This window comes from Camelina sativa, chromosome 13 (assembly GCF_000633955.1).
Source record: "Camelina sativa cultivar DH55 chromosome 13, Cs, whole genome shotgun sequence".
NCBI lineage: Eukaryota > Viridiplantae > Streptophyta > Magnoliopsida > Brassicales > Brassicaceae > Camelina > Camelina sativa.
Window position 1 is genome coordinate 13,870,511 of NC_025697.1, and position 12,202 is coordinate 13,882,712.

The following is a 12,202-nucleotide window of genomic DNA, read 5'->3' on the forward strand; positions in this document are numbered from 1 at the left end:
ATCCACTAAATCCACACTTGTTTCACTAGATCCGCTAGATCCACTTTTTTCCGCTTGATCCGCTAGATCCGCTAGATCTGCTACGCCTGATACACTATCTCCATTCGGAGCCTAAGTTCACTAGGTGAACCTAAGTATTTTTCTTACAAAAGTAACTCATCTTTTCGTCAATGACCAATCATATGAACGACTGTAAGTTTCCAACCTTTTAATTTATTTATAATAAATATGAGAAGAAAAATACCGTTTATAGGAAACATACACTAGTAGCTTAAAAATCAAAATAAACCCCTACTTGTGTAAGAATCATTTCCTTTTCTTTTTTTACTTCTTTCCATCAATTATTTTTTCAATGATCATATTATTTTATTTTTTAAGTAGATAACCTAATTTTAATACTTATTCGTAAAATTAATGCAGTGGTAAAGATCATAAATAAACAAATATTTTTGTTCAAGATTTTAAATCAAATAACATAATATTACGTACAAAGAATATCATTAAAGTACATCTGAAAAAACATAATGTTTACGAAAAGTAAAATGCAAAAACACTTCCCTACACTTTTTTGTGTTTAAGACTTCCCTACACTTACACTAGAAGTCTAGAATACTACATCTATTGCTCATAATTAGTGGAAAGATGCTTGGCTCCATCGCCTCACCGGATTGCACTGACTCCATTGCTCATCTTACCACGACAAGGTACCCCTTGATGATTTCATTCTCATCCGTATGTGTTTCCAAGCCACCATATACTTTATATGAAGGGGGAGAAATATTTTCAGACACCAAGGTAGGTTACTTACTTAACTTGAGCCAATTTATCCGCTTCATTAACAAAACTGTGTGAAATAGGATCTGTTCACTAAACTACAAAGCTTCCCACAAACTCTACGGGCTACTTCGTTGTTGGTTCAAAACGAATTCGTAGTTGCTTTAATTTTATATATTGTTCTTTAACTTTCAGATTTCCAATATGTAAATATATCATTTTGTTGAGTAAGAAATTTAACATTCTCACTGAAAAATACAAAATTGTTGTAAAACAAGTGTGATTTATCCATCGACACATGTCATCACACCTTTACATCTGTCATTACCAAGTTAATAAGTGGTATGTGACTCGTATCTTCTTTATTCTACTATAAATAGGAGTTGTACAAACATGAGAAAGAAAGACAATAATATAATACAAGGATTTTTACTTTCCTCCACTCTCGTAGCCTCTCCTCCCTCTCTTTAGTATTTGTTGTTTTACTTTATAGAATATTATATACACATAAAGGTGTATTATAGTTATAGTTTATAACACGTTATCAGCACGATTGATCGTTATACATATTGAGGTTCTGCCTCATTTATGATCAAATAAAATGCTTTGTCTTTTCCGGATTGATCGTTATATATGATAGGCTCTGCCTACTCTACGGTCAAAGAAAAGTTATGTCTATTAAATTCTTATATATAAGGTTATAGCTCTTATTTTATTTTCTGAATTTATGTTTGTTTATTTAATTTTGTTTATTCATAAACAATAACTGTATGTCTACCAAATTCTGTTTGCTGCAATTGCCAAACAAAAGGAAGAGCGAGAAAGTTTCAGATTCTAGATCCGTTGCCAAACAAAATCCTCACCCTCCAACCACCACCACCTTAGAAAAGAAGAACAAGAAAACCAGATCTTAGATCCTTTGCCCAACGAAACGCTCATCCTCCAACCACTACTATATTCGACGCCACAAGACCACCGGAGAGAGACTTGACGGAAGAAGTGGCGCCTCGGTTGAAACATTTTTTATGTATTTATTTTCGTTAAATTCATTATTCTTTTGTAAATACATTATTTTTTTGTTTTTATAAATAAATATTTTTCAGATTTTAAATCGTTTTTTATTAAAATTATATAAGAAAGTCACGAATTAGTCAGAATTAGTTCGTGGCAAAAAAAGCTATATATTAAAGTGGCTATTCCGTGACAAATCAACTATGATATACGCGTGACTAAATCGTGGTTAAGCAGCTACGAAAAAAGCCACGAAAGAAAAAAGTCACGACGCTATACACACGAAATTTTTTGGTGACCAACCGTGACTATTTTATCATATAGCCACAAATTATTTACCTCAGCCACTATAGTTTTTGTGCCTATACATATTTTTTTTACTAGTAATAAACTTTGGTAAATTTGACACCCCAAAGCAATATAACTCTGGTGAATTCATATCCTTTAGTTTATCACATATATGTATGTCGCATCTGATAAAGTGGAACATCCAAGATGTTCACTCTTGAAATGAGCTATAATGAATTTTTCATAGTGCAACTCCAAGAGATTGCAAAAAGGTTTTTGGTGATTTAGTCTCCATGTCAAAACATGGAACATGCAGTTTTGCATGTAGTCAATATTATATATAAGACCAACAATTTATATATAAATATTTCTCCCATGTTATGTATTTATGGTTGGAGATCAAATATTTTTCATCTTGAATATTATGGGTGTGTGATATATATTATAAATGGTCCTCCACACCGCACAAAAATTATCATCCAGAGAGAATGAAATATATAGATGCACGAGATGAGTCTCCGCTCTAATAATATAAAGCCATCTTATGAGAGATGTGCGTATTGTAAGATTTGCACATCATCAAGTTGGACGATAAAAGTTCCCCGTCATTATGGGAGAATCATTGAATAGTTTGAATCTTTGAACAAATGAATATAATAGATTCAAAATATCACTATTCAAAATATATATTGCAAATCAAATGCCAAAAGCTGATGGAGGAGATTTCATGAATACGAACTTGTAGTTCTGAGAAATCTCACATCCCATCTAGAAATGCTCCAATAAAATTATGTCTCTAACGGATGACATACTAAGTCTATGACACATAAGAAACGTGATAGATTACTTTGGTTCCTAAGATAAATAAAATCCTCGACAAGAAAAAAAGAGCAAATTAAAAAGAGGATTATACTCTCAAATAGGAGCAAATGAACTCCTAAAGAGGAGTAGATATACTCTTAAAGGAGAGCTAATAGACTCCTAGAGATGAGCAAATAGACTCCTAAAGAGGAGCAAGATACTTCTCAAGAGGAGTAGAGAAACCGAATTGATATGTTTAATAACGAAATCAGATACCTGAATAAAATCATTTATATAATGATTAAAGAGATCTCGATTAACCATGTCATTACGGGAAATATTGAACCAAAGACATACATGTCGACAATAAAATGATATAGCGCAAATGTGATTAATGAGGATCATAAATCTCCGCTTTGTGAGCGTATAGAGATATATATTGGCCAATAAAGAGGTAATCAAGTCTATATTAATCTCGTATGAAAGACGAATAATTTTTGGACTAGTGGTCCAAGCATCAAAAGGGTATAATGATATATAACAAAATGGTGTGTCGCGCCATGTTTTGTTAAAATACCCTATATCAGTCAAAATTGATGTTATATGTTGACTTGAAATACATCTCATGGATGCTTAAAGAGCTTATCCTGAAAGATATATGATATCATAATTATTTTCTCGAGAACTCATTGATAATCATCAAAACCCTTAAAGGGTTATTTTGAGTAAAAGATCTTGTAAACATCTTTCAAAATAGATGTTATACCAATCACTTCTAAATAAAGTCATATATATATATATAAGATCATATATAAATGCTGACGAGCATTTATATATCTTATAAATTGTGAATAGCATTTTCTACTAATCTCTTTGCAGCATATAACTCATTCTCTGCGAGTAGATTTTGAGTAAGAGTCCAAATGTATCTTCTATTGCAAATGTATGATTAACTTGGGCTTAATATATTTTGGAACCCCCAAGTTTGGTTTAGTTGGTTTTGCAGATGGAAGAATTATATCAGATCAATATAAAGATATATCGCAAAACAACGACCTCACGACGTTTCAGTGATAGACTTTGGCCGTCACTTATGCCAAAATAGTTGTGCTTCATATGCCATATCGAGAATCCCTAATGACTCAGATAATGTCCGAACGTCAACCAATAGTTACCTGCCTAAGACTGGCGTCTCGTAACATGTTGGCGAAGAACTTCGAACTGAGGGTTTGATCAGCATCAACTAGTTAATGCTTGTTGAGATCCATTAGCACGAAGCAACCGAAAGGCAACTACACTGTTTGAAGGCTCTGTTGCATATGTCACCCAAATCAAAGGAAGCTACACCAAGAGCGACAAAACAAGACATATTCCTCTCTTACACCCAAGAATTCGAGACGAATAAGGAAGTTGATAGCCAGTCCATCAACTCAAGTAACAATGTAGCAGAGTTATTTACAAAGGTGCATTCGACTACCTCATTCAAAATGCATCTTTTGAAGATGATAAATACAAAGGGAGAGAATATGATGATTTGCGTTGCTGCACTCTTTTTCCCTTATCATGGTTTTTATCCCACTGGGTTTTTTCATGACAAGGTTTTTAACGAGGCAGTAAATAACACGCAAAATATCGACCTTGATGGACAATGTCAATGATGAAGGGGGAGATTGCATCACTATTCGTTGGAAACTACAAAGCATGTCAACAAAGGCCCTTTCTACTTCAACATTCAGATTGCATATTCACAATATTTGAATGCGTCATCTACGAGATCGTTGAAGTCTTTTTGAGGGGAAATTTACGTCATTGTACTCTTTTTCCTCATCATGGTTTTTATCCCAATGAGTTTTCCATGATAAAATCTTTAACGAGGCAATACGTAATTCGTAAATGATGATGGATAATCAAGAAGGAGTGTTGTAAAACAAGTGTGATTAATCCATCAACACATGTCATCACACCTTTACATTTGTCATTACCAATTTAATAAGTGGTATGACTAATAACTTCTTTGTTCCACTATAAATAGGAGTTGTACAAACATGAGAAAGAAAGACAATAATATAATACAAGGATTTTTACTTTCCTCCACTCTCTTAGCTTCTCCTCCCTCTCTTTAGTATTTCTTGTTTTACTTTATAGAATATTATATACATATATAGGTGTATTATAGTTATAGTTTATAACAAAAATCAAATTTTGTCACCATATCATTTATTTTTTGTGTAAGTGCCAAAAATTACTTGGACACTAATCTTTGTTATCAGTTTATTATAGTTTGGTTATTCCGAATTAATTGTTTTGGGCCCAATCATAAAAGCTCCGGGCCTGCTAAAGAAGAAAGAAAGAAAGAAAAAAAAAACTTCTACCTCGGTTCGTTGGTCTCTCTCTCTCTCTCTGCGCTGCGATCTTTCTCTCTAGAAACTCTGAGGAGGTAAGCTTCTTCAATCTGCATCATTAGATTTGTGTCGATTTGAGTTTGCGATAAACCCTAAACCATCAATCTTTAAGAAGCTTTACGTAGATTAATCAGTATCGATTTTTGAATCGTTGTGACGTAGAAGCCCTAGTTTCTTGAATCCATCAGAGCCAGCTCTAACACAAATCACATTGGGTATTAGGGTTGATATAGCGATATGGATACTAGGAGGCGTGAAAGTAAGAAGGAAGCAAGTAGTAGAGAGAAACGGATTTATGAGAAAGATCAGGTTTATTTCACATATCTCAATTTTTACTGGTTAAGTTATTGTGTGATTTTGGGTGGTTTGCTTTATCAGTTTGTGTGGTTCTTGAAATTGGTATAGATGAATCAAGAGTCTTTTATTGAGGGATTAGCTGAGGAGTTTCGATTACCGATTACACATAGGGTTACTGAAAATGTTGATTTGGAGGATGTGGAGCAAGCGTCGTTAGACACAAAGATATCTTCGTCCAATGTGGGGTTTCGTCTTCTTCAGAAAATGGGGTGGAAAGGAAAAGGTTTAGGGAAGCAAGAGCAAGGTGTGTTTGTGTGTTTAAACAAGAATTTAGAAAAATTGGTTGGTTTAGAGTTGTTTCATCTTTTTGAATTATTTGTGTTGTTGTGTTGATTGATATACTAATAAGGTATAACGGAGCCTATAAAGTCTGGTATCAGGGATCGAAGACTCGGTTTAGGAAAACAAGAAGAAGATGATTATTTCACTGCAGAGGAAAATATCCAAAGGAAGAAACTTGATATTGAGATTGAAGAGACTGAGGAAATCGCAAAGAAACGGGAGGTATGCGTTCAAAACATGATGCCTTTAACTTTCGATACCCAAAAGAACAGAAAGCAGTGTATATATATGCCTCTGTTTTTGACGGGATTGGTAGTATTGTAAAAAAGGGAAAGAAAAAAAATTACCTGCAGTCTTTTATTACCTGGTTGGTGGCTTTCTACTGCCCGCTTCGTGCCCATTATGACAATCCAGGTCCTAGCAGAACGTGAGCAGAAGATCCAGAGCGATGTTAAAGAAATCCGTAAAGTCTTCTATTGTGAACTCTGCAGCAAACAATATAGAACAGTGATGGAGTTTGAAGGTCACTTGAGCTCTTATGACCACAACCATAAGAAGGTAAACAAAAAAACTCTGATCCCCTTATTCCTTTCTTTTACAGCTTTTTTTCCAAAGCCTAAAGCCTAGAAGTTGCTGGTGTTTTGCAGCGATTCAAAGAAATGAAAGAAATGCACGGTACAAGCAACCGTGATGATAGGAAGAAGCGAGAGCAGCAGCGTCAAGAGAGAGAAATGACTAAAATGTGCTTAACAGTTTTTTTACTTTCTCTTCCTTTTACATGTTTTGAAAGATTGTGTGTATGCGTTGGACTTAACCCAGATTGTGTTTTGTACCTCTTAGGGCTGATGCTCGTAAACAACAGCAGATACAACAGAACCAACAAGAAGGCCCAGAGAATGCCCCTGTTTCTACACCAGCTAAAACCACGGTTGCACCACTTGCTGTCCAGGATCAGCGAAAAACATTGAAGTTTGGCTTTTCTTCTAAAAGCGGCATTATATCAAAGGTACTACTTAGCACCTTAGTCTTTGATTTACTGGCTGAGCCTGTTAAGTGCCGGACCTAATACAGTCGGTCTTTGGCCTGTTAACCAGCTTCAACATATCTTATCCTCTCAGTTACTGAAACTAGTTTATATATATATATATATATTACCTTTGTAGAGCCAACCCACAAGCAGCATCAAGAAGCCAAAAGTAGCAATTGCATCAGTTTTTGGCAATGATAGCGACGAAGACTAAGTTCGGGAAAATTGTACTCTTATGTAACTCTTTATTTTATGGTTCTTTACACAGATTTAAAACACACAGAAACTGGTCTGAAAAACAACTTTACAGAAATTTTGTTACATGTGTTTGCCCTCTTTACCACTCTTATTATCAAATCAATCTGAAACTGACAGTTAAAAAGAATTAAAGAACCGTTGAAGTGTCCACACCACCACACTCATCAGTGAACACCGTTTAGCACGTGAATGAAGTCTGTTGGGTAGGTGAATCTTTCCAATCACGCGTGAGTCACGTGACCACAACAACACAAACCATTTTTTTTTTTTTTGGTCACAGTTTCCAAAATGTCGTCGTGGCAACGCACTTTCACCACTTGTCTTTATCCTATTTTGTTTTTAGAGAAATTGGAAAAGCTCACATTTCCTCAATTCCTTCAAGCTCTCTCAATCAAAATCAATGGCGTCGTCTCTGTCTCCACCGGAAGAAGCTTCGTTTCACCACCGTCACTCCAAAAGATACTCCTCTTCCTCTTCCAACGGCGTAGCTGTCGAATCGGTTTCCGATTTCGTCAAACGCCCCAAAATCTCTCCTCCGAATTACATATCTTCCTCTGAGATCGAATCAGAATTTTCGCATCACGATCCAGACTTCACTCGGATCAACAACGGAAGCTTCGGCTGTTGTCCTTCATCAATCCTAGCTCGACAACGAGATTGGCAGCTCAGGTTCCTTCGTCAACCGGATCGATTCTTTTTCGAACAACTCAAACCCAAACTCTCAGAATCTAGATCCGTGATCAAACGTCTCATCAACGCAGAGCACGACGACGAAGTCTCAATCGTCGATAACGCTACAACCGCAGCTGCAATCGTTTTACAACAAACCGCTTGGGCTTTCCGTGAAGGGAAGTACGATAAAGGCGACGCGGTTGTTATGCTTCACTACGCGTTTGGTTCTGTTAAGAAGTCTGTTGAAGCGTACGTTACACGCTCCGGTGGACATGTCATCGAGGTACAGTTGCCGTTTCCGGTTATCTCGGCAGATGAGATTATAGACCAGTTTAGGATTGGTTTAGAAGCCGGTAAGGCGAATGGTAGGAGAGTTAGGTTAGCTTTGATTGATCATGTGACTTCGATGCCTAGTGTTGTGATTCCGATTAAAGAGCTTGTCAAGATTTGTAGAAGAGAAGGTGTTGACCAAGTTTTCGTTGATGCTGCTCATGGGATTGGTTGTGTTGATGTTGATATGAAGGAGATTGGTGCTGATTTCTATACAAGTAATCTTCATAAGTGGTTCTTCGCTCCGCCGTCTGTTGCTTTCTTGTATTGTAGGAAATCGAGTAGCGGTGCGAGGGATTTGCATCATCCCGTTGTGTCGGATGAGTATGGGAATGGTTTGGCGGTTGAGAGTTCGTGGGTTGGTACTAGAGATTATAGTGCTCAGTTGGTGGTTCCTTCGATTTTGGAGTTTGTGAATCGGTTTGAAGGAGGGATTGATGGTATTAAGAAGAGGAATCATGAGTCTGTGGTTGAGATGGGTCAGATGTTGGTTAAGTCTTGGGGGACTCAGTTTGGTTGTCCTCCCGAGATGTGTGCCAGTATGATCATGGTCGGGTTACCGGTTTGTTTAGGAGTGTCGAGTGATTCGGATGTTTCGAAGCTTAGAACGTTTTTGAGGGAAAGGTTCCACATTGAAATCCCGACCTACTTCAGGCCACCTGCAGACGGTGAGATTGATCCGATCACGGGATATGTGCGTATTTCTTTTCAAGTTTATAACAAACCTGAGGATTATCATAGGCTCAGGGACGTAATTAACGGACTTGTGAGAGATGGGTTCAGATGCACGTCTCTATCTGGTTGATTAAGGTACAGTATAGTATAGATACTTTACTTTGTTTGTTGAATTCGTTTCTTCAGAAATATCATGTCCCAATTGTTATTTATTTATTATCAACTTAGAAATTTGAGCATTTATATAGTCTTTGGGAACAACGGTGTGTTTGTTTACATCTTATTTAGAAGCATTGTGAGGCATTTTAGGAAATGTTACTAGAAACATCTTTAACACTAATGTCCATTATTGTCTTACTTATCTCGCCTCTATGTATTAACCAGGGCATCAAGCTTTTCGGGAGAATGAATCATCCTGAAAGTTATCATGGTTTAGGTACCATGGAGCTTCATGAGATATAGTAACCTTTCTATTTCCACAATCATATCTCTCAACATGAACTTCTTATACAGTAATCATGTATGATAAAATAAAACTAAGCTTTCTTCTATTTCCTTTGCTCATTTTCGCCTGTTCAAAATCTCCCTTTCACATTAGCAAGTCAGGGTAATAACGCAAATTGTAGTCAGTGTTACTGGTTCGTGAATGGACATGTCACGGTCGTAAAAGTTTATAATCTGTTACGTTTATTATGATTCAAATGATATCATTGGTTAAGAGGGCAACGTTGATATAGTGAGGATGTTCATTTTAAACCGGAGACTTTTTCGACTAACTGGTATCAGAATCGTGTGACTGACTAAAACATTTAAAGATATTTAATTTCTGAGTATAGAAACTGGTGATGAGAATATTTATTTTGGTCGTTGTGTTGATTGAAATGATTCTCAATTTCAGGTGCACCTTCGTAACTCTGAACCTTTGACCTACCGAACTATCACAAATTATACAACTCAGCTATTCGTAAATCGACGTGGCATAGCTTTAAATAATCAGTCTAATGTTATCCTCAACAGTGGAATTAGAGAAAACAAAACACCTTCCATTATCTCCTTTATTTAACAACAAAAGAAAATCAGGTCGACATGGAGAACAACCAGCGACAGAGGAGAGGCTAATGAAACTCATTGATAAGAATATCTGCAATAGACTTAGCACCCTATGGAATGGAGGGGATATCAGCATCTAAACTTGGTTTGCACCAAGATTCTACTAAAACTGTTTTGCTTCTAAATGTATTAAAAGGATTCTAACAAAAATTTTGTAAAACGTTTTTTTTTCTTTTGAATCTAATTTAACATTACATGGCCCTGTTCGTTACAGTGTCGCCAGCGACACCTTTTAGCTACTCAAATATAACTTTGTTTTTAATGAGTTTTGAAATGAGCGACACATGACGTAGAACAAACGGTGAGTAATTGATGATTTTTCAGTCGCCGCGTCAGTTAAAACAATCGCCGGAAATTGCAGCGACTCTTTTTCGGGAGCTAGCGAAAATAAATCTCATCTCCAGCGACTCTTTATTTCTGATCAATCATGATTTTGCATTTGTTTGCGTCATTTTTTCCGGTCGCTGCAGCTGTTTCAGCGACACTCGTCCGAACAGGGCCTACTAAAAAAACAAAAAAAAATCATGATTGCTATTTTACCCAAAAACAACTTAATACTATTATTCCCTTTCAATAAAAAGAGTAGTAAGACAAGGCATAACAAGATTTTCAAGGTTTATTAACCAGAAAAAAAACAAAAAAAAAAACAAAAAATAGCTTCAGTGTTTTTATTATGGCTTTTTATTTTCATAATTTTGGTTGATTGTGAAAATGGGTACTTATTCTCTCACAGTGATGCAGTGTTGTAACTGTTGTTCACTACAAAAAAAACAAGTGTATTGTATCATTTATTTTGCATCACAAAATTAAGTTATGTTATTTTAAATTACTTATTTGTAAATGATGTAAATATATATGCCTTAACATCACTTATATTAACTAATGCTATAATTAACTTATTTGACATCAATTAAATAAAGGGAGATTTGCACCCTTTATAATATGAATCAACTTTATAATATGTTATGATTATATATTTTCTACATTTTAAGATACATATTGCTATATTTTTTATGAATTTTTAGATTATACAGTATCCATTTGTCATTGAACATTTGTTAAATGATAAGTGGTTAATCAGTTGCAGTATTATGTTATGTTATGATCTCTTTGCAAGGTTCATGTTTTACCCAAAACTCAAAGAACATAAAAAAAGAGCTTATGATAATTAGTTACGGACCTTAACTTGAAAAAAAAAAAAAAGTTTAGTGGATAAATAAATTATGGATAGGTCTCCATGGATTCATTCAAAACAAAGTAAAATTTTCCAAGATTAGTCTCTTTTCCACCACCAGTTTGGAATGTGCGGCAATAACAAAGTATATTCATACATTAAGATTCATGATTTCCATTCAAGCCAATCCACTTGACTTTGACCACATGTTCATTTCATCACATCATCTCCTTCGTTCTTCTTCTTTCTCATTTCATCGTACAAGTAATTTTGTGGTGATTAGGATCGGCATTTTTGACCCATATCAAACAGCAATCAATCATGATAGATCCAGTTATTTAAGATAGAACGAGGGATGAAAAAACCGATGGGGATGTGGCCTACAAATCTTCGACGAGGACAACAGATGATTGTCGGTGACGGTGGACGTTTGTTATGTCTAGATTCACGGTGGAAGAGGCCTGTGAATTAACCGGTAGTTAATGTAAACGAGATGTGAAATTGACCAACTCTTCCTTGCTCAATCAGCGGAACACCCAGATCGAAGGAAATCATAATTATCCGAAGATCTTGGTACGATGGCGACGACCACAAAAAAGGCTACCAAGCTAGGGTTTTTAGTTTGTTTGGTTAATTATTTTGTAATCCAATTCTAATTATGTAAATCATAACAAACTCTGTTTAGGAATATTATTAAAAAGAATTTGTATTTTTATTTAATTAATTAGTTTAATAAAAATAATCTTATATCAGTTAATTAATTAATAGTAAATCATTTGCGAATTTATCATTTTTTATTTATTTTTATTTTATCTATTTTCGTATTTAATTGATTAAATAAATACGAAAATACATAAATTAAATCAGATATTCGAAATTATACAAATATTAAATCAATTATTGTAAATGATACAACTATTAAAATCATTTTACAAAATGGATACTAATTTCAACATCACTTATTAAAACTGACACAAATAGTTATATCACTTTTACAAATTGATATAAAACATAGTATCATTTATTAATAATTGATGCATT

At 35.0% G+C, this 12,202-nt stretch overlaps 2 protein-coding genes across 2 annotated transcripts; both read left to right on the forward strand.

Annotated features, from left to right (window-relative positions):
• On the forward strand, positions 5,214-7,282 carry LOC104736692 (G patch domain-containing protein 8-like). Its single transcript, XM_010456720.2, has 8 exons — positions 5,214-5,311; positions 5,499-5,585; positions 5,682-5,877; positions 5,983-6,137; positions 6,330-6,473; positions 6,563-6,657; positions 6,756-6,921; positions 7,079-7,282. The coding sequence occupies exons 2-8, from the start codon at positions 5,514-5,516 to the stop codon at positions 7,154-7,156; spliced, it is 906 nt and encodes a 301-aa protein (XP_010455022.1). The 5' UTR covers positions 5,214-5,311; positions 5,499-5,513; the 3' UTR covers positions 7,157-7,282.
• On the forward strand, positions 7,535-9,567 carry LOC104736694 (probable L-cysteine desulfhydrase, chloroplastic). Its single transcript, XM_010456721.2, has 2 exons — positions 7,535-9,012; positions 9,262-9,567. Exon 1 carries the CDS (start codon positions 7,601-7,603, stop codon positions 9,005-9,007), a length of 1,407 nt encoding a protein of 468 aa, XP_010455023.1. The 5' UTR covers positions 7,535-7,600; the 3' UTR covers positions 9,008-9,012; positions 9,262-9,567.